Source organism: Lithobates pipiens, unplaced genomic scaffold (assembly GCF_037356315.1).
Source record: "Lithobates pipiens isolate NorthernLeopardFrog02 unplaced genomic scaffold, aLitPip1_a1.2 Scaffold_16, whole genome shotgun sequence".
Taxonomy (NCBI): Eukaryota; Metazoa; Chordata; class Amphibia; order Anura; family Ranidae; genus Lithobates; species Lithobates pipiens.
The window spans coordinates 567,718,280-567,742,007 of NW_027507748.1; the positions used below are offsets into that span (position 1 = coordinate 567,718,280).

The 23,728-nt window shown below is 44.4% G+C and overlaps 1 protein-coding gene across 1 annotated transcript in view; it reads right to left on the reverse strand.

The window, feature by feature from the left end:
• The window catches only part of POU6F1 (POU class 6 homeobox 1), a 212,480-nt gene that overhangs the window by 123,120 nt on the left and 65,632 nt on the right, over positions 1–23,728 (reverse strand). The window contains exons 3-5 of the mRNA XM_077483683.1: positions 16,602–16,694; positions 13,636–13,816; positions 8,467–8,576 (exon numbers count right to left, since the gene is read on the reverse strand). Of these exons, the coding sequence (XP_077339809.1) occupies positions 8,467–8,576; positions 13,636–13,816; positions 16,602–16,655 (345 nt within the window). The 5' untranslated portion in view covers positions 16,656–16,694. The remainder of the gene's footprint in view (positions 1–8,466; positions 8,577–13,635; positions 13,817–16,601; positions 16,695–23,728) is intronic.

Below are 23,728 nucleotides of genomic sequence, written 5' to 3' on the forward strand. Positions count from 1 at the left end.
CGTTATTTACCCCCCTTGCGCCCGCACACCACTTCCACCTTGGCAACAAAGGTTTCCAGGACTGCCGACAAAGTGTCCATAGGCACTGCATTTTGTGCAGGTGAGCCGGTTGCAATAGCAGGGATGTCTGGGGAAGAAGCATCGGCTTCTGACACCATGCTGACCCTCACTTGTCTGCCACAACTCAGGGGCTTAAGGCAAGGTACACAAAATCCCACCCTCCTAGCTGCCTGCAGACTAAGGGGTCCCCCGCAGGACTCACCACCCTGACCAAGTACTGGGCTGTGCTGCCACCGTCTGCTCTGCCCTGTGTCAGTCAGGAAGTGCTCAGAGTAAAAACCTCGCTGTTCTGAAGTATACAGACACCAGCACTAGAGGTAAACCGTGCTGAGGCTACAAGAAAATGGCAGCCAGCCATTCTAGCAAAAAAAATCACCATGAAAATGGCCGCCAAACCTTCTAGAAAATGTCTGACAGCATATACACTGCATAAGGCTACAGGAAAATGGCCGCGGCCCGCGCAGCGGCCTCCCCTCATGGCAAACAGCCTGAATACCACACTGTGACAGGAAAAAAGCAGGGAAAGTGAGCGAGGACCCTGACAGCCAGCGTAGCCCCCCGCCAAGGCCCGAAGCCCCCCTGGCCAGGTACATACACCGAACCTTATGCCCAGTGACACAGCCTTGGTGGAACGGGCTCTGATAGGAAAGGGAAGAACCTTTCCCTTAAAGGCATAGTTGTCTGATCCACCTGGCAATGGTGGTGTGGAAAGCAAAGTGTCTTCTATGAGGACCTCCAGGTAGAATAAAAAGGGCCTCAGACTTGTTAAAAGAATTTGTGGCTGCAAAGTAGACTCTAAAAGCCTTACTCACATTCAAACAATGTAAGGCGATTTCCTTGTCATGTTTCAGGGCAGAGGGAAGGGAGGACAATGTCCTCATCGAAGTGGAGAGAAGAGACGACATAAAAAGTTATGGTCTCCACACAAGGAAAGGCTTTTTACAAGAGAGCTGCTAACTTAGAAATCCATCTAACAGACCTAATGGCAACCAAAAAAGCAACCTCATGCCACGTACACACGAGTAGATTTTCTGTCAGAAAAATCTTGTATGGTTTTTCCAACAGAATTCTGCTGAAGCTTGGCTTGCATACACACGGTCACACAAAAGTTTGCTGAATGTTCGACCGTCAAGAACGCGGTGACAACACTACAAGCCGAGAAAATTAAGTTTAATGCTTCTGCGTCTAATTGTTTCCGAGCATGAGTAGGAATTTTGCGTGTCGGAATTGCAACAGACGATTGGAATTTCCGATCAAAAAATTTATAACATGCTCTCAATCTTTTGCTGGTGGAAATTCGGCCAGCAAAAGTCCGATGGAGCATACACACGGTCACATTTTCCAACCAAAAGCTCTCATCGGTCTTTTGCTAGCAGAATTGAAAATCCTGTGTATGGGGCATTGTGCACTGTACACACGATCGGAATTTTGTCCGGAAAAAGCTTTGATGGTTTTCCTGACAGAATTCTGACGGGATTTCACCAAGCTGTCTTGCATACCCATGGTCACACCAAATTTCCGACCGTCAAGAACGCGGAGGCGTCCAACATGTACGACGGGACTAGAAAAAGGAAGTTCAATAGCCAGTAGCCAATAGCTTCCGTCTCGTAGTTGAATCTGAGCATGCAAGAGTTTTTGCACGTCAGAATTGCATGCACACAAACGCATTTTCGGATAGGAACTTTTTCCGACCGAAAAATTGAGAACATGCGTCTTTTGCTGGCCGAAATTCGGACAGCAAAAGTCCGATGGAGCATACACACGATCACATTTTCCGACCAAAAGCTCTCATCGGTCTTTTGCTGACTGAATTTCCGAACGCGTGTACGTGGCATTAGAGTGCATTTACAATTTTGCAACCAAATCGGGATAACACTTACTTTATGTTTTTTACAGGTTCCCGTTGACATAGCATAACTTTGAAAAAAAAATGCTGGTTACTTTAATTGCCTTTTAACCTCTAAAAAATCCTAAGAAGTTTTCCCTGCTTTGTAATGTTTAGGACATTACTATGTCAACAAAAGAGCAACTAAAATCCTTAGTGTTCTGTGTTCTTCATAAGCCAGCAGTCCCACCTGCCTTGCATCTGCGATCTGCCATTAAGGGGTCCCCAGTGGAGTACTTAGCCTTCAGAATTGCAGTGTAGATGGGGTTTTGTATGTGTGGAGAAAAAGTTCCGTACTGTGTGCACTCCTGGCAGAACAGATGGGTGGCACCCATACTCTAGGAGACGAGACAGTTACGTTATTCTTCTGAGATAAAGTCCAGATAGGATGGAAAACCTGGCAAATTCAAAACTGTATGTGCTTGGAAGAGACAAAATGACAAGGGTTACCACAATAAAGTGAATAACTCCCAATTCCTCTTCCCATTAAACAGCACAGTGTCCTATGCCCAGCCAATAATGTTGTTAAAAGTGTCAGTGCTGGCTTAGCCCTTCCTCCTCTGGGCTGGCCGCTCAGCTGTCGGCTAATTGCCAGCTCTCTTCTCTCTCCAGTTACCAGCTGTTTCCGATGATGCTCATCTGGCCTGCCTATTTAAAGTCTTCCAGCTCATTTCTCCATTGCTTTCACGTTTGGTCACATCACTAGGAACCATCTCCTGCTGTTGTTTCAAGACTGGCTTGCTAACATCCCTCCTGGCTTCCATCCTGCTTGCAGTTGCTCTCCTTGGATCCCTGACGTCTGGACTGGCCGATTACCCGATCTGGTTTATGAACTTTGGACTGGCTGACTACCTGGTCTGGCTACTGGACTCTGGCTTGCTTGACTACACTTTTTCCTATTTACCTTTTATTTTTATTAATAAACAAGTGTGATTAGATTGTACTTCTGTCTCTGTCTGTTTCATGGTTCCTGACAAAAAGCAAGGAAAAGTGTCAATATACAGGGAAACCTGGCCGAAAAGTGGTTGTAAAGGCAGAAGGTTTTTTATCTTAATGCATTCTATGCATTAAGATAAAAAGCCTTCTGTGTGCAGCAGCCGCCCCTCAGAGACCCTCTAATGCTTACCAGAGATTCCTCTAGATCCAGCGATGTTGCAGGAGTGTCTCGGCTGCCTGGGACTCCCCTCCTCATTGGCTGAGACAGCAGAGTGGCGCCATTGGCTCCCGCTGCTGTCAACCAAAGTCAGTCAGCCAATCAGGAGAGAAAGGGGGTGGGGCCAGGCTGCAGCTATGTGTCTTACCTACAAAAAGATATGTATTTTTTTTATTTTATTTTTACAAAAGGTGAACTTATCCTTTACATATTTGAAGTTCCCATAGTTATGCAGCATAATTATGTTAAACAATGATATGCATATGTGAAATATTCATAGAGCTTATTCGTATTACAGGCCTGCAAGCAGTTTTGACCCCTAAAAAGCAACCTGAAATTGACAGGTTGTGGCAGGGTGTTACCTTAAATAAGCAAAGCAATTTTGGTTGCTTTGCATCTAATGCATTGTAAGGGTAAATAGTGTAAATAGTTGATATGTAGCTTCCCAGCTTATTTGAAAAGGATAGTTATTTGAGATTTGTCAAAATAGATGGATGATATGCCTGTCTATGGCCTTTTATTTACTCTTTATGGATGTCCAACATAGTGTACAGAACAAAATTCAAGCCTTTGTAGTGTGATACACAGGAAGGAAGTTTTACTCTTCTCCCCCGTACTACAGGGGTGAAAATTGAACTCAGCACACAAAGGGCAATGTCATAGTAACTAAGTTTAGTGCCTGAGGGGCTAGAGAGTGCTGTATAATATATGACGAGAGAAAGCTTCTGAAGAAAGACTTTCTGCTGTGCAGATTAAGGTCAAAAGTCAGAAATTATGGCACTGACCCCAAGAAGTGCAGAGATCAAAACATTTTAAGTATTAAATTGGTTCTAAAGGCAGAATATTTTTTATCTTAATGCATTTTATGCATTATGATAAAAAAATATGTATGCAGCAGCCCCCCTAATACTTACCTGAGCCCCATTTCCATCTAGCGATGTTGCACGAGAGACTTGGCTGTCCCTCTCCCTCCTTATTGGCTGAGACAGCAGCGAAGAACCATCGACTCCCACCGCTGTCAATCAAAGTCAGTGAGCCAATGAGCAGAGAGAAGAGGTGGGGCCAGGCCGGGCCACAGCCCCTTGTTTGAATGGACACAGGGAGCTGCGGCTCAGCCGCCCCCATAGCTTGCTACGGGGCCATTCAACAGGAGGGAGTGGCCAGGAGCACCAAAGAGGGACCCGAGAAGGAGGAGGATATGGGCTGCTCTGTGCAAAACCATTACACAGAGCAGGTAAGTATAACATGTTTGTTTGTTTGTTATTAAAAAATAAATGAGGCTTTAGTATCACTTTAACATCTCCATAATGGGTGGCTATTAAAGCAGTTATATAGCCATTCTGACGACTTTTCTTTAAATGGACAATTGCAGGTTTTAAAATTAGTTGCGCTATATCAATTTCTCCTTGCCTGCTTGTCTTGCCTGTATTCTGTATATTTCTGGCTAATGTCACCCACGCATGCGTCGTATATGTCCTATTTTTCCGGCAAGCAGAGACCTTGCCGGAAAAATACAGGGTCTATGCCGGGGCTGCGTAATTTCCTAGTGTCAACGTCGGCCCCGGCATCACGCGATACTTTCTTATACTTTCTCTGCATTGAGAAGAGGATTCACTAGACTTTGCTTCCGTAGTAACCGGAAACGAAGAAGAGGCTTGGTTACCGCTATTACTGCACATGAGTGGGATTAGGGAGACGAATAGCCACTGCAGGTGGAAGTAAATTAGGAGACAGACACGGAAGACCACAGTTACTAAGGCGCCGCAGGATGAACATTTGGAATATAAAGGAAAAATTACAGTAAGAACGATTTTTGGGCATAACCTTAGTTCCCATTTTATTGTAAATTGATACATTCTAATATTGTTTACATAGTGTATCTTTTAAAGCGTTTACTACCACTTTAACACATTGTGTAAATCTGACAAGGAGACTGCCACCTGTTAGATGTAGAAGTCTCACCCACCGGCAACCTGGGACTGACATAGCGGGTGGCGCCAGGTACAGAGGTGGGACACATATCCGCTCTCCTCCCCTCCCTGTTACTGACCTGGAAATCAGCATGGGTCCGCCTGTCAGTGTCCCCAGCTAGCATGGCCAGGAAAGAATGTATTGCAATACGATCGTCATTGCTTTACTTTCGGGGAGGAGACATTCAGGAAACATCCTGGATATCTCAATAAAGAGAACCTGTCACCAGAAAAGGTACATACATAGTTACATAAGTAAGTCAGGTTGAAAAAAAAAGACACAAGTTCATCCAGTTCAACCAATAAAAGAGAGAAGAAAATCATGCAATCCCAAATACACAATTCTATACCCACAGTTGATCTCGGGGAAGGCAAAAAAGCCCAGCAAAGTTAAACCCAAAAGTTGAACTTCTGCTTTAAGCACTCCTCACCCCCTTACATGCCACATTTGGCTTGCAATTTTTTTGGATGGGGGAGTGGGTATCTGTTTTTTTTTCCGTCTTCTGGCCACCTAGGCGACTCCTCCTCTCCCCCTAGGCTGCCCCTCCCTCTCTGCAATCTTCTGGGACACATCACAGGTCCCAGAAGATTGTCTGGCCACTAGGAGAGTGCAGCACTTTTTGTAGCTGCTGACTTTGAATAAACTGAAATACAAGTGGAACTCCATTTTAGGTAAATGTATATATATTTTTTAAATTGTAAAAAATTGAAGTTACACCCAAGCACATAAAATCCCTCCCCCTCCCCCCCCCAAAAAAATGTTTTCTTCGAGGCCCCCCACCCCCACATATATGCACGTACGAACATAAACACATGCGTTGGGGGCAACTATGCATGAAAATGTTGATTGCGATGCACATGTTGCATTAGGCCACGCATGCCCGAATGAGAGCAATATTTCTACCACCAGACCACCTTAGCAATGCTAAACTGATGACTGATGAAATTTCATGGGCGCATGCAAATATTTAAGGTTTGACATGTTGGGTATCTATTTACTCACCTTTGTCTAGGGTGCCTGTGTTCAGAAATATACAGTATTTAATGTTTTGGGGGTTTTATTATAATCTTCAGGCCTAAAATATTTTTTTAAGCATGTGGGAAAAAACAGCTCTGCAAGCGAAAGGGTAAAAGGTCCAGGCTTTGGCTGTTATGTTAGGCATACCCCCAAGGGGTCTTCAGGGGTCTGGATACTATAGAAATGGATCATGGCCTGGAGCTGTATAGCACACTGCAGCTAATTTCACATGTTCTACTTTGTGCCAACCTAATGCAGGATCCAGTGAATGAAAGCAAACATTGTCAGTCCACCCCCCACAATCGCTGAGGTATACACCAATGGTAACAGATCTAGAAAACTGCTAGGTAGTGCAAGGCAATAACAGTTAGATGTTGATAAAAGTTCAAGATGACATTTTTTAATGGTTTAGAAAAGAAAAATACTTCCCTGGAGGAAAACTGGTCTATCATCTAAGGGCATTAGCAAACAACTGGGTTATATAGATATGCTTTTTTGGGAGGCACTAGCAAAAGCTTTTGTCAGTACCCAATCATCTGAAAGTAGTAGCATATATCCCATGGCCTATGAATACGAGTTATATTTCCTGTACTTAAGATATAGCTTTTATCAGGGCTTTTTTTTTTCTCAGAGAATAGGTACAGGTACTCCTCTCTCCCAAGTCACCCCTTGTCTCCGCCCCCAACCCATCTCCAAGTTCCGTCCTTTGGTCCCAACCCCCTACCCACTTCACAGTACTACCCCTTTTAAATAAAACAGTATCAAGTATTATTTTGTGGTGCTAAGTAATTTGTATGAAATTTGTTAATGATAATAGGAAATGTAGTAAAATACAGTAGATCCCCTGAAACCAGCAATATCCCGCCCAAGCAACCATAGACCCGCCCACAATAACAGATCCCCCAATAGACCCCCTGCAACAAAATACCCCCTATCAACAACAAATCCATTCCAGGAAGAACAAACCCCTGGCAGCCAGCATTGGCTGCTGGGAGATCTATTGTTGTCCAACCCCTACCAGCCAGCCAACAGTAGATCTCCCAGCAGCTAGCATTAACAGACCCTCCAGCAGCCAGCAACAATAGACCCCTCCCTCAACAGTAGATCCCTCCCACCAACAATTGACCCCCCAGCAGCATGGGACAACCCCAGAAACAATAGACCCCTCCCTCAATAATAGTGCCCCCCCCATCAAGAAAAGATTCTCCAGCAGCCTGCATCAATAACCCCTCCAGCACACCACAGCACCCCTTGCTGTTACTACATTCAGTGCTGGATAGTGATGCACCGATACCGATACCAAGCATTTAAACGAGTACTGGTACTCACTTATATGCTCCCAATATCGAAACCAATACTTTGCTGTGCAATTTATGTCAATTAAAAATGAATGGGCGCGAATCGCGCTGCAAAGAATCTCGCAATCTCGAAATACTCGCAAGAGGGGTGACACCAGGGGCAGACTGAGCTGGGCTGCTGTGATGCCCCCTGAAATGCTGCACCACATTGCTCCAGCCGCAAACATGCAGGGACTGAGTAAAACCCGTAGATCCATTCACCTGCTCCTCTCCTACCCCTCCTTCGATTACCGATCTGTCCTCTTTGGGTTCGGGTGACACCCGGGTCGGGAGCTGCAGCTGTCCTGGGAGGTGGAGATCCCCACACTGCTCCATCCACCACCAGCATGCCTGAGCATGACACATGACTTCTCCTGCCCCTCCCTCCCTGCCTGTGTGCTGCATCTGTGAAGCCGACAGCCACACTGAAAGAGAAGCTGCTGACTGAAAATGTTAGGCCCCCGGGACCATCCAAGTAAGTGAGCACTGACCAGACCCTGCCCCCTCTCTTCCTGCCCCCCTTCTCTTTCCACCTGCCCCCTCTCCCTCTGTCCCCTTTCTCTCTTTCCCTCTACCACTCTCTCTCCCTCCGCCCCCTCTCTCTCCCTCTCCCCTCTCTCTTCCTCTCCCCCCTCTTTCTCTCTCTGCCCCCCTCTTTATCTCTCCCCTCTCTCTCCCTGCCCCCAATTCTTTCCCTCCCCCTCTCTCCTTTCCCCCTCTCTCGTGCATGCGATTTGAGGCAATTTTAATTTGTATTGACGCAAATCTGACTCATGCAAAGTATCGGTACTCGGTATCTGTGAGTACTTGACCGAAAGTATCGGTACTGTTACTCGCAGATAAAAAAAAACAGTATCAGTGCAATCCTAGTGCTGGAGGTGCCAGGACTGCGTTCCTGTTGAAAAAAGCCCTGGCTTTTATTTTAAGAAAAGTAAATTAGCATCACCACAAGTTTGAATTAAATATTTTAAATATTTCTAAGATGGTACACTACATGCTCATTATAACTTCTTACTCCCCTAAGCATCTGTTCAAATCCTCACCTGTGGTGCAGCCTGTAAAGCAAATGATGCAAGAGTGGGCTGTGGTTGGCTTGAGGCAGCAGTGAAGAGAGCTGGGAAAGAAGGTGAAACTAATCCAGCTGAAGACTTCACTAAACACATCAAACAGGGAGGTAGAAAAAAAAACACAAAACATTCAATTAATGTGATAAAAAATGACAAAACACAGTATTAAGTAGTCAGCAAGCATTTAACATACCAGGAAAAATTTGCTCCTACAGAGAACAGGTAAAACGCTCCCAAACAGCTAGGTGCTTGCTGTCGTTTTTTTTTGTTTTTTTTTCAAATAAATATTTGTTTCTGCACTCTTTCAGTCTGTCCAGTTGTAAATATGAACATTTGGTGGTTATAAATGAAGAAACAGCGCATGGGCAAAACTCTTGTACTGTATCATTATTTTAGGTTAAAGCTGAACTTGAAAAGGTTTTCAATAAATAATCATTAAAGCTGAACTCTAGCCCTACCTTCGGCCCTGCACAGTTGTAAAGGCTATGCTCCTGTACTGAAATCCCTCTGACCAAATTGCACATTCTGAGCTTTTCACGATGTGCACTGTAATCTTACGCAAGTCAAAAGGTTTTCTGGTAGGACATGCAGAATCGTCTAGCTTTTTCCTCCCCAGCCTTATTATCCATGGCACCCACTTTCATTATTTGGATTTGTTTTTTTTTTCAATCATGAATGCGCAATTTCACATGTGGGCACTAACTAGGGTCGACTGACATCCACCCATAAAGCATTTTGATATTTGCATAAATCTTTCCAAAAGCTAGCCTACTATTGGTATCAGGGCAAAGAGGAATACTGAGGAAGGGTGCTGTAATGTTTTCAGGATGCATTTGTATGGCACCCTGCTGGACCCACCCACAAGCCATGATCTGCATATAGGGGAACATTACTGTGATGACAGTACTGGGTCTAAAATAAAATATGTAATGAAACTGTTAATGGTTTTATTTAAAAAATTTAATTAGCATGTTGATGAAGATGGGAGGGAAAAAACAAGGGAAGGCAAATACCGTATATACTCGAGTATAGGCCGACCCGAATATAAGCCGAGGCCCCCAATTTACCCCCAAAAAAACTGGCAAACTTATTGACTCGTGTATAAGCCGAGGGTGAGACATGCCTGTCCATCCCTGTGTGTGTGTCCGTCCATCCCTGTGTGTCCGTCCATCCCTGTGTGTCCGTCCATCCCTGTGTGTCCGTCCATCCCTGTGTGTGTGTGTGTCCATCCATCCATCCATCCCTGTGTGTGTGTGTCTCCATCCATCCATCCATCCATCCCTGTGTGTGTGTGTCTCCATCCATCCATCCATCCATCCCTGTGTGTGTCTCCGTGTGTGTGTGTGTGTGTGTGTGTGTGTGTGTGTGTGTGTGTGTGTGTGTGTGTGTCCAGCCTACCTTTGTCCCGAGCCTCCGTCCCGTGCCTTGCCTCCTTGCCTCCGTCCCGTGCCGTGCCGTGCCTTGCCTCCTTGCATCCGTCCCGTGTCGTGCCTTGCCTTGCCCCCGTCCCGTCCCGTCCCGTGCCGTGCCGTCCCGTGCCCTCTTCGTCGGCGGCCATTGTAAAGTTCAAAAGCTGCGCCGCCGCCTTCGCCTGTGATAGGCGGAACACTGAATTTCCCAGCAGCCTGTGTTCCGCCTATCACAGACGTCGTATCATCCTCGTCCGTAGTACGAGGATGATACGATGTCCGTGATAGGCGGAACACAGGCTGCTGGGAAATTCAGTGTTCCGCCTATCACAGGCGAAGGCGGAGCCGGAGGCGCGGCTTTTGAATAGAATGGCCGCTGTCTGTCTGCTCGACACGCTGATCGAGCGGGCAGACAGCGATGACTCGAGTATAAGCCGAGGGGGGCACTTTCAGCCTCAAAAAAGAGGCTGAAAATCTCGGCTTATACTCGAGTATATACGGTAGATTAGTAGATTAACCGCTTCCCCTCCGGAAAAGGGGAAACTGCCAGACAGGAGCTCCTTGGTGTCGGAGGGAGTATATACTGTGTATACGGCTTCCCGCATCCACTGCTCACGTCCTTTTAATAAAAGTCAACAGCTACAGTATTTGTAGTTGCTGACTATTCATTTTTTTTACTGGCTGAACAACCTCTTAAACAAGGAGATAAAGATGCACAGTAGTGTTGTTACCCAGTCTTTAATGAAAACATACAGCAGTTAAAAAAAGACAAACTAATTAAAGCCTAACTCCACCTTACAATATTTAAGTAGATACGGCAACAACTTTTTTTTTCTTTTGAAAAAAAGTCACATGAATAAAAGCTGACCGTTGTAAGCACCCCCTGGCATATTATATGTTTGTCCCAACCAGATTTTTTCCTATTTTTGCGGGACTGCTTGTTCTGTAAAAGAAAGTGGAAAAATAAAGACTGATAGGATCAATGCATAATACATCTATGTTACAGGGGACACTTATAAAAATGCTGTGTTAATGCTATTTACAGATTAAATCATCATAGTTAATCTGTAAATGTATTGTCCAACTATAGTAAAGAAAAATCAGGTCGCCGACCTGGTCCTATTGTCTAGCAAGGCTGTGTAAATTACAGGATTGGCTGAACAGATATGCAAATCTTTTGACGGGCAAAATATTTTCTAGTAATTCGAGATTTTGTTTTAACTATGGTATCTTTTTGGCTGAAGAGCATGAAAAAGTGAAATTAGCAACTGCTGAGATTACAAACTTTTCAAAGTTTGCTAAAGAAAAAACAAATGTATGCAGGATCACATACATTTTGACACAATTAAACACAAATATGAGTCAATATATGTGAAAATATTGATTCTAATTTACCATTCATTGAAAGTCACTACTGGACATCTTATGCACTGTCCATAGTGCTGATCTTGTGTTTTCATAACATTAGCTTTGGGCTGCTTTAGTCTTTCCTATTTTTTTACCCTAACAGTTTACAGCATATGACAGCTATCCCTATGGCCAAGGGTCTCCAAAATTTCGAAACAAAGGGCCAGTTTATTGTTCTTTAGACTGTAGGAGGGCCTGACTGTGGCCAGCTGAAATGGAAATTTTTACTGACATCAGGGGGAGTAAACATCACCAGGGGGAGGAATAGTGCCCGATGATTAGTATCATTGGGAGGATTAGTGCTCCATCATTGGTTTCAATGGGAGAAATTGTGCCCTATTGTTGATGTCAGTTGGCAGAATAGTGTCTTGTATTAGTGGAAGAATAGTGCCCCCAAGGCCAGATAAAGGCAAGCAAAGGGCCACATTCAGCCCCCGGGCCGCAGTTTGGAGACTACTGCCTATGGCTAAAGGGCCAGAAGGTCCCCATGCCATATTGATACAAATCTGTATTCCTGGGAGTATCTAGGGACGGCATAGCGGAAATGCCCTGCACAAATTCACACAACTTTCTACATTTACGAGTGGTTAAGACTAGAAAGTCAGAGCCGCAGTTGAGAAGAACTAATCTTTAAAGTCCAATGCTCTTATGTATTTGGCAAGATATACAACTAAACACACATCACACAGTAAAACCGATCACAGACATGAGCATTTTAAACTAATTTGAATAAGCCTGGTCTGTTCTATATAGCCTTCAGATTCTATGCTTCATAGATAAATATTCATAACCTAGAAGGTAGAAAACACAGGCATCTGGAATCACCCGTGGAAGTGGAATATGCGCACAGAACACAGCAGGAGACATTATTCTGCTATATTCTACGTGATTTTATGTACATTGGACTGGAATGTTTTAACCTCTTGAGATCCGCGCTATAGCCGAATGACGGCTACAGCGCGGACCTGCTTTGCCGGGACTACGTCTATTGGCGTCGTCCCGTGCACGAGCGGCTTGCGCGCCCCCTGAGGGGCTCGTGTGGCGCGCTCTGTGATTGGCGAGTCTATGAGACTCGCCTGATCACGGATCCGAGCAAGGGGTCGATCCCGACCCCTTACCACGTGATCAGCTGTCAGCCAATGACAGCTGATCATGTGATAGAACGGAGCCGGTAATTGGCTATTTTTCCTCCTCGCGCTCGCGAGGAGAGAAAAAAAAAGCCGATCACGGCCAGCATATAAGTGCCCACCTGCCTCCTGCCAGTAACCCCCAGATGATTAATAAAGTGCCACACAGCAGTGCCACCCATCAGTGCCCATAGTGCCACCCAGCAGTGCCATACATCAGTGCCCACAGTGCCATACATCAGTACCCACAGTGCCACCTATCAGTGCCCACAATCTGCCTCAAAAACATTGCTACACCTCAGTGCCACATATCCGTGCCCATCAGTGTCATCTACCAGTGCCCATCAGTGCCCCGCAGTGCCACCTATCAGAGCCACCTATCAGTGCCACCTATCAGTGCCCATCAGTCCCATCTATCAGTGGTACCCATCAGTGTCCCTTAGTGCCACCCATCCGTGCCACCCATCAGTGCCCATCTTTGCCCATCAGTGCCGCCTTATCTGTGCCCATCAGTACTGTCTTATCTGTGCCTATCAGTGCCACCTTATCTGTGCCTTTTAGTGTCGCCTTAACTGTGCCTATCAGTGCCCACCAGTGCCGCCTCATCAGCGCATTTCAATGAAGGAGAAAAATGACCTGTTTGCAAAATTTTATAACAAACTATTAAACATGATTTTTTTTTTTGCATTTTTTTTGTTTGTTTAGCAAAAAATAAAACTCCCAGCTGTAATTAAATACCACCAAAAGAAAGCTCTATTTGTGGGAAAAAAATGATAAAAATTTCATTTGGGTACAGTGTTGTATGCCCGCGCAATTGTCATTCAAAGTGCATCAGCGCTGAAAGCTGAAAATTGGTCTGGGCAGAAGGGGGTTTAAGTGCCCAGTAAGCAAGTGGTTAAGCTGCATCTCAGATATGTTGTGTTCTTTAAAGACTCCATTTGGATCAACGTAAATGGGAAAATGCAGGAAGGTGCACCACAAATGCAGCATAAAAAACTTCCTAAACCATACCTATAACAAACACTGTTGGGAATTTACTAAAATTAATTTTTTCTTAATTGTGCATTTGCTGAGCTGGAAAATGAATGCCAATTCATTCAATGTGAATAAAAAGAATACATAAAAGAATATATTTGCTGTTTGTATCTGAATGTAAACAAGCTGGATTATTTCTATCCATTTGTTCAACAAAAACTTTGTACCTGTAGTCTCAGCACATGTATTATCCGTATGACATAAAACAGTCTCTCTTGGTGGATCATTAGTAGATGTGGGTTCAGAAACCGGAGGGTCCAAAGGCTTTCCATTCTCCTCAGATTGCGTAGGTGCATCCACGCCTACTTCAAGCACCCTAATCGTCTCATGTCCAGACATGACAATCACCTGTAGACAGGTTTAGAAAGACAAATATATTAAACAACTAATGGCATAAAACATTCTCCTTATTATTCTTAAAGCTTAACCCTAAGCTAAATACACAGATGAAAAACATATATGGGAGCTGTTTTACCTGTCAAAGGAAGCTACATAATTACATAGTTGGTAAGGTTGAATAAAGACAACAGTCCATCCAGTTCAACCTGTGTTGGTGCGTAGTTCTGAAATTTCCACAGCTATGCCACAAAGCACAGCTTGTCTGGCAATGAAAGTGATCCTACATTATTAGTTGTTGCAGATAAGCAATGCTGTTCTCTCCCCAGGATGTGATTGAACAGTGAAAGAAGAAGCAACACACTGATGAGTTTATCTCTCTGTTACACTGTTTTCTCTCAATAAGCATGGTTGCAACAACTGATTGGATCCTTGTGCTGCTTCTCCCTCTCCCAGGCTGCTATAATAATCTGCAATACCATCATTTTTTGTTTTTGGGTTTAGATACACCTTAAAGACTCTTTACTGACAGGCTATTAAGACCACAGGCCCAACAAAAAACCCCCAAAAAACTAGAGACTGCCTGCTGGCCATGAGCCGCCTGAAATGCCAACACCCAAAACTGACACTGGATGAGGTGGAACCCCCTGCCTAATAGGAAAACCTGTCAACATGACCAGTGGACAGACATGAATAATCAAACTGTTCCCCAAAAGGCAAGAAAATAATAGCCACCAACCAAAGAAGACTGACTGAACATGGAAGGGAGCACTGGATCATGGACCGGGTGGGAGGTTGCTCAAACATCTCAAAGAGGCAGGCACACAAGCCTGTTAAGGAATAAAGCCCTCAAAACCAAAAAAGGGGCTGAAGTAGAAATAAAAGAGATGGAAGAAGGTGACGTGCCTTCAGAGAGATTGTCCCTCAACTACTGATGCTAATGAAAGGGAGATGGATGGGGAACCCTGGTGAAAGCATGATGCATTTGGGGAATGACATCCACTACGGCCCATAGCAACTTCTCTTTTTACAGAACGTTAAATGAGTCTCCCACAATGAAGATGCCATGAGAAGTTATTAGGGCAGACACTGGAGCCAAAAAACGAAACATCTGGAGAGGGACAGAGGTAAGGGATTAACCTGCAAACTGAAGAAGGCCCTCTCTACACCAGGCTTTCTGATACACGAAGTACCCAAGGAGCTGCATGAATCTGCAACCATCATTATGCTTGGAAAAGGGGGGTTCAACTTCAACCAGTAACATATCAAAGAATGCTTAGGTCAGATCCAGAACCATTCAGGGTGCTTTTGTTCTGCATAGAGGAATACCTTGAAAAGCAGGTGTAGTGGGAAGGTTTTTCAGCTGTAGAAGTTCAAAGCTCACAGCTGGAGACAGCAAGCTAATCCTCCAGATGCAGAACAGTATGTACCACATTCATAAGAACTGAAACAGCACATCTGAGGTTATCGCAGGAGATCGCAATTCTTCAAAATCTTATTATAGAGAGACTGAGGGGACTCAAAGTCAGGGATGGACGCTGCAACTGGTGACCCAGCCTCTTCTAAGGCCATGGGGAGATCAGAGATTGACTCTCTAGAGCAGTGATTCTCAACTAGGGTTCCTCCAAAGTTTGCTAGGGGTTCCTTCAGCATTGGGCAATATCTGCCTCTCAGATAAGTTCCCACTGACACCATTGATCTTTTTAGCTATCTGTAAGGAGGTAATTCTTCCCAATGACCACAAGTGTAAGGACCATTCTTCCCAATGACCATCACACTATTGTATTATGAGTTGTAGATTTCTTATTTTTAGCAGGGGTTCCCAGAGACCGGAGAACTATTTCAAGGGTTCCTCTGTGTTGAAAAGGTTGAGAAAGGCTGCTCTAGAGGAAGGCGCAGAAGTGCACTTAGCCTGTGGTCAGCACCGCATGGAATTAGGTACATTTGGCCACATGGTCTTGTGTGACTGCAGTACAGGCCCCTAACAACAAAAGCTGGGGAAAAAATGTGAATAGACTTTTCTAAGCAGAACTGAAGAAAAATTGTCCATCCAACTAGGACACTAGCAAAAAAAGAGGCATGCTGGAGGTAGGAGAGGTTAGTACCTACTACTGTTTATTTTTTATTTTTTGGGCCTGTTAGCAGTTGTTGCTGTTTCCCATCCCACAGTTGAACTTCTCTTAGTAGTCATGACAGAATATGACTTTTTGCGTTCCTCAATGGATGAGAAATAAAATAGGATTTTTGTACCCTTTGTAAAATCCTTTTGGTTAGTCCTTTGAGGTCCACAGGTCCCACCACACTGTGAATATGATCATGTTCTTGGTACTGCTTTGCTAGAAAATTGAGATATGCTGGGAATAGGAGGAGTTTTTTTTTTGTCCTGGCCTACAATATTTTTCTTTGCCAGTGGCCAATCCTCCTGAAGGAGGCAGTATAAATAGACAGTATACAGAATGACTTCCTGTGTCCGTGTGTCCCTCGATTGATGAGAAAGAAATTCAGTTATTGAAAAGTAAAAGTACAATACACACTGAACTGTGCTTGTCTTGTGAAAAATACAATCTACCCTCAATACTGATGACGGAACACTATTTAACCATAAATTTAAAAAAGCCTTCTTTCCATTGTGTACAGAGTATGTTACAAAATAAAGTCCTTTTTTTTGCCCTCTGTATCCCATTCAAGATATTTCCTTTCATTTCTGACCCGTAGACATAGCAAGTGAAAGGGAAATAAAAAAAAAAGTGTTGCCTTTAAATATACTCTAAGCTAAAATTACAATGATAACATATACCTGTTCATTGACTGTGAGAGGCGACTCATGTTGTTGGAGTGTTCCAGCATCCATAGTGGTAATGGAATAGATATTACTCACACCTTCTGCATGCTGAAGAGAAAAACATTACATGAAGACTTTAGTGCAGACAGGCTCCATTCACACCTTAGCGTATTGATTTACTAGCATTTTTTAAGCTTTTTTTGCAGCTTTTTTAAAGCATTTTTGTTTCGCCAATAGAAAGCACTAGGGGTGAGAAGAGGGAGAGAAAAGTAGAGGTGGAGAGCTGCTATTTGAGAGGTTTTCTGCTCAAGTCAGGAGTTTCTATTGAAGTCTATTGGGCCAAAAACGCTTGTAATCTGCCAAAAAAGAAGCTCATGTACTTTTTAAACTTTCAGGCCGCGTACACACGGGCGGACTGTTCGCCCAACTTTGTCCGCTGAACAGTGTTTCAGCGGACAGTCCGCTCGTGTGTGGGCTTCAGCGGACTGTTTCAGCGGACAGTCTGACGAACAACGTTTTTCGGAATTTCCGTAAGACAGTCCGCTGAAACTTGGTTTCAGCGGACAGTCCGCTCGTGTGTAGGCTTGTTCGACAAACTAAGTTTCGCGCATGCTCAGAAAGGATTTACATGGCGAAGGTTGCATTGCAGTGTATTGGACGTCGTATTTCTCGTCCCGTCGTACGTGCCGTTCACGTCATCGCGCACGCTTTCAGCGGACTGTTCGTTCATAGTGTGTGGTCAAGTCCGTTCATGCAAATTTTGAGCGGACTGTTTGTCGGATTGTTTGACGAACTAAGTTGGGCGAACAGTCCGCCCGTGTGTACGCGGCCTCAGGCATTTTGCTTCAGGTGATAAAATGCACATATGTGAACAGGGGCCACTGAAATGAATGGAGTTTTGCTTGTTGGGCATTTTGGAGCTTCAGAGCTGAGCGAAAAACGCTCAGGGGTGAACAGGGCCATAATGAAATCATATTTATTAGTGTTGCCTGTCAATTTTACAGCATCTGCAAAGGGTTTCCTTTTTTCACATAGGTGTTCCTTTACTTCAACTGCTACACCAATCACCAAAAGTCAATATTTGCCAGTTACAACATCTAAGTATTATTCTAAATTGCATGCTTGGTGGCCAAGAATTCCAAACTAAAAACCCCTTGTGTGCATTACATGTACACCTAGCATAAAGAGAGCATTATGCATTGATACACAATATACAACCTAGAAATCCTGGCAAGGATCCATAAATTTATTGAAATGCTTGTCATTTTTTCTTTGAGGTCTTTCAGACCAATGGTAAGCTTGCCGCCCTCTGTAAAGCAATCTGAGGTGGACTGAGGTGGTACCAAGCCACAACTGCAAGGAATATGTTTAATTCACGTTTGCAGTGCAGTCTCATTGATCTAAACTGACGAGTTTGACAGGTGCTACAGACACGAAGCAAAGTATTGCAGGTGAAGCATGTGTAAAATCCTATCAGACAGTAATATGAAGATTTAGGTGGTGGCTGGGGGCGGTTGTGGGTGGGTGCAGCTTGTTTTTACAGCCCCCTGGCTGCTGCTGTGAAAGAGCACTTTCAGACGCATGGATTAGGCACCCCTGGAAATTCCTAAATCATACAGTGATGGTAAATGTATCAATGATTCTGTCTTTGTTATAGTATCAACTCTGTTTGCCTATTGTTCTATATATTTTTTTCTTGCTCCCTAGCAGAGAAAAAGATAAGCGTGACAGAAAAAACAGAACAGTAAAAAAAAAAAAAAAAACACTTAAATAATAAAATGAAAATTGCATTTTGCCCCTAGGCCTGATTCCCTTTATAGTGGCCAGGGATAGGCAGATATAATAATGAGAATGGACAACAAGACATCTCCCTATCCTCAACTCAAGTGCAGCTAAAAGGTTTTCCCAGTTCAGTCTATAGTTCAGGAGTATTGAAATAAAATTTACCAAGGTCCAATCAGTAAAATGTTCTTCTTGCGGAGGTCCAAATCTTATGTTTGTGCTATGACTCAGATCCTTCACATGGCATATGCAGCATTCAAGTGTGTAACACTGTGTACCTTTTTTTCTTTCAACTTTACTGTAATGTCAAAGTTACATTTCATTCATTTGTATACACTGCAGCTCAGCTGCGGTGCATAGAAAAGGTCTGTGCACAGAGTAAGCGCTAGTCCGTTGCAGAAAAATGCACACACTATGCATTTTTTTGCACTGCCTGCACTGTTGCAGTGTAAACAGGGCACACAGAAAAGAGACATGTGTTCTTCTAGTACAGAGAAACAGATTTCTGCACACATGTGAACGAGCCCTTACATCAGTGTCCTCTGTCCCCCCTTCCTTCACATTACCACCCCCCACCTTCCTTTACATCAGTGTCATCAGTCCCTTATTTACATCCTAAACCCACTCTGTTCACATCACAGACCCTCCTTTTTACATCAGTGCCCTCAGTCCCCTCTTTACATCAGTTTTCCCCTTCACATTACAGCCCCTGCTTTAGGTCCCAGACCCCCCTTCACTTCACAGATCCCCTCTTTCACATCACAGTCCCCCCTCACTGTATGTCAGTGCCCTCAGTCCCCCATTTCACATCAGTTTCCCCCTGTACATCAGTCCCTCCTTCACATCAGTAAACCCAATTCTTATACCAAAGTTCCCTTCACATCATAGTACCCCCCATCTTTGCATCATAGTCCTCCTTTCCCATTACCACCCCACTTACATCACAGCCCCCCTTTAAATCACAGTCTCCTGTTTACATTACAGACCCCCCCTTTACATCAGTGCCCTCAGCTCCTCTTCACATCACAGTCAGCTCCTTTACAACACAGTCACCCCCTTAGATCCCAGACCCCCCTTCACAGCACAGACCCTCCTTCACATTACATTCCCCTTTTACACTACAGCCCTCAGCCACCCCTTTTTGCATCACAGGCACCCCCATCCTTGCATTACAGTTCACTTTACATCATCATAGCCCCCCCCCCCTTACTTACATCACAGTCCTCCTTTATTATTATCCCCCCTTTACATCACAGTAACCCCTTTACATCACAGACCCCCCACCCCTTCACATCACAGTCCCTCCCCTTTACATCAGTGCCCTCAGTCCCACCTTTACATCCTACCTTCATATCAAAGTCCCCCCTGCCCCAAAAAGACCTAGGCTCCTGGACCAACAATGTATTCTCTTGGCTTAGGAGATGCAATATGTTAAAAATTTATGTGATGCCAAGGCTGCTCTGTAGCCTCCAAACACTGCCTGTATTCCATGTGCCTTTTTTAGATCTTTGCGGCCCGCCTTCATTAAATTTATCTAATAGGGCAGAGCTTCCCAGATAGGCAAAGGCGTTCTGACTAGGGCAAAGGTAAAGGGTGGAGTGGGGTTACTTTATGAATGAATGAATGAATGAAATACTTGTATAGCGCACAATGCGAACTGAATCGCCTCTAGGCGCTGTGGCGAGCTTTGATCATCTGCTAAAAGAGGAAGGTCTTGAGTTTTTTCCTAAAAGCCAGGTGATTTTCTTCCAGGCGGATGTTGATTGGTAGAGCATTCCATAGCCGAGGCCCTTGGACAGCGAATCTCCGATCCCCCTTGGATTTATACCAGGCTTTGGGCACGAGGAGGAGGTTTTTGTTGGCTGATCGAAGACTGCGGTTTGGTGTGTAATGATTTATTTTCTCCATTAGGTATTGCGGAGCTTCTCTATGCACGCATTTGTGGGTGAGGCACAGGGTCTTGAATGTGATCCGATTTTTTACGGTTAGCCAATGTAAGCTCCTCAGCGAAGCAGAGATGGATTCCCAGGGTTTCTTTCCTGTTATCAGCCTTGCCGCCGTGTTTTGGATTAGTTGTAATCGGGCAAGTTGATATTGTGGTTATCCAGCCTATTACTATACTGTGGTATATATGACCAGGGTAATCGACTGGTGCAGACACAAAGATTATAAACTATGGGTCCTACGTGAACAAGACTGCTCCCCTGTCCTTCTTTTGGGACATCCATGGGCCAGGCAACAGATACCTAGATCGCTCATTATTCATCCTCTAATAGGGCCGACGCTCCGCAAACTATACTGGTTCCTTTCGTCATTGGACACTTGGCGCCGGTGTCAACGTTTTTTTTTTTTTTGCAATCTCTGCCAAAGACACATGAGTTCCTGAGGCACTTAATAATTTTCGAGGAACTGTGCCATGAGGAAGGACCTTTGAGGCATTCCTTATCTTACCGTATGGTTATGAGCGTGGTATCCAACGGGGATCCAAAATTCCTCTTGCCTGGCAACGTGATTTACAGCGTTCCTTCACCAAGCATCAAAAAGACAGAATGTTATTTTTCGTGCATAATGCATCTATCTCTAATAACCACTTCAACACAGGGCACTTTCACCCCCTTCCTGCCCAGGCCAATTTTCAGCCTTCAGCGCTCTCTCATTTTGAATGACAATTGCGAGGTCATGCAACACTGTAACCAAACTAAATTTTTATCATATTTTCTCCCACAAATAGAGATTTCTTTTGGTGGTATTTGGTCACCACTGGGTTTATTTTTTATTTTTTGCTAAACAAATAAATAAAGACTGAAATATAAAAAAAAAAGTTTTTTTTCACCTGTTATGAAATTTTGTAAATAGGTAAGATTTCTTCTTCACTGATGTGAACTGATGAGGAGGCATTAATATGCAGCGCTGATGGGCACTGATATGCAGCTCTGATGGGCACTGATAGGCAGCACTGATGAGGAGGCACGGACAGGCATTACTGACGGGCACCGATTGGCATCCTTGATGAGCACTGATTGGCATCCCTGATGGGCACAGGTTGGCCTCCCTGGTGAGGTCTAATGGGCATCCTGGGTGGGCTCTAGTGGGCATCCTTGATGAGTCTGCACTGATAATCATTTGCGCTGATTATCAGCGCAGACCCCCCCCCCCGTAAGGAGAGCTGCCGATCGGCTCTCCTCTACTCGCGCATTGTCAGCATGAACTGAGGAAAGCCGATAAAGGGCACTTCCTGGTTACGATGTGTCCAGTTGTAATTGGACGCAGCTGATCACATGGTAAAGAGATTCTTTACCAGGATAGGAGATGGTGTTAGAGCGACACACCACACCACCGATCACCGCTCTGCATGCCCTTGCACAAGTGCCTTATCCTGCTGGACATCATAGGACACCCAGTCAGGGTAACTTAACCATTTTTCAGCCATCATTCAGCTATATGGCGGGTGGGAAGTGGATAAAAATCAGGGGATATCCTATAAGATTGTCGCCAGGTGGTATAGGACCCCGCTAACACTTGCAAACATTTTCCCTCAACAGAATCCTAATTGTTGGCATGGCAACATTCACCTTGGCTCCCTTGTCCATATCTTTTGGGAGTGCCCTGCATTCCGACCTTATCATAGAACAAGTTATAGGCTTTGCCCTGCTAGACGACCCCACTGTCTTTCTTCTCCACCTAAAGCCCAATGGCCAGAAATAGATATAAAAAAATCCCTGCTAATCCATCTTCTTAATGTAGCCTAAGCCTGCATTTCAAGTAATTGGAAAAAAATCTACTCCCCCAACACTTGGGTAATGGCAGGGTAAATGTCATTCAGACTATGGAAGACCTTACTGCAGCCCTCAGAGACAATACTGGAGACCAGACTAAGCAATGGTTCTACTGGGAAGACTTTAAATGCTCATCCCAATACAAGCAATGTAAACGCAGTATTTTTTTTCATTCCTAGGTGGAGCCCTTTCCCTCTTTTTCCTCTCTACCCTGCCCAGGTCTACTTTCTGTATTTCTCAACCCCCCCCCCCCCTACCTTTGTCATAGAGGGGATATACCCTCTGTTATAAATATTCTGGAAAAACGTGAGAAATTTCACCAGAGGCCAACTGCTGTACATCTCATTTTACCTTGTACATCTAATCATACCAAGATCTGTATATGTGCTCACTTGATATATATATAGAATATAGGCCTGTATTCTTACTGTATGATACTCCATCTATGCTGTGTGAGCCCATGACTTGTTTTTGGGTCCTTTTTGGCTGTTCTTTGTATTGTTGAACTTTCTGATTAAATAAAAAAGGTTAAGAAATAGTATCCCCTACCCCGTTTATTGCAATGCCCCTTCATATCACAGACCCCTTCACATCACAGCATCCCCCCTTCTTTGTCCTACCAGGCAGAGGGCTGGAGGCATGGATGGTATAAGCACAGGCAAGGGCTACCCATTTTTTCATGTTAAAGGCAGATGAATGGTTGCTTTGACTGCCCAATGTCTTAGCAACCAATCACCCCCTTGTTAACTTGCTAAGTCCCACCTTCATCTACCTCCCACATTCTGCCCTGCCTTGAGAATGACAGCGGCAGGCTGGTGGGGACATTTAGGCAGCTATTTGACAATGCTGCAGTCCAGGCAGGACTGCGGTCTTCCATTCAGTGATGCCTGCTATAGATTGTACACTGAAAGCTTTTTTTCCTTGACTAAAAAGAAAAAAAACATTTAGGGGTCCATTTAAAAAGGATCCAGTTGTAAAGCCTATAGGGCTATTCGCCTATGTCACATCTGATAGAATCATAGTATGACCTACCATATTAACACTCACTGTATTCATACTATGAATGCGCACCAGGCAAATGTGGCAGTCGTTGAATGTCCGAAATACCGATTTTAAAACCAGCAGGTACATTTTCTGTGTATTTACACAGTTTCAGCACTACACGGGTTAACTAATTTTATTTACACGTAAAGAAGCAAGCACCCACCACCCCCATTTTCTAGAAATAACCATACTTAAGGGCTAGTATCAATATAGCAAGGAAGGAAGGGGGGAGGGGGGGGGGCTTTAGCCTTTCCCCTGCTACACTAATGTTAGTCTACACTGACAATAAAAACGGTACAGTTTTGATCTATCTCCTCTGCAAGACATGTGAATGCTTCTATATCAGTTTTGGATTCGTATGGATTTCTTTGAGGGGGGACTGGGACATTTACATCAAACACAAATTGCAGTGGCTACCCCTGAGACTTTTTTATATCAGCCTTCATATTCACCTCTCCTAAAAAAGGGATAGCCTGCCCAAAGCATTGATGTGTATTGGGTTCTCAGCCACCCATAGTACACCGAAGGGGGTTCTGACAG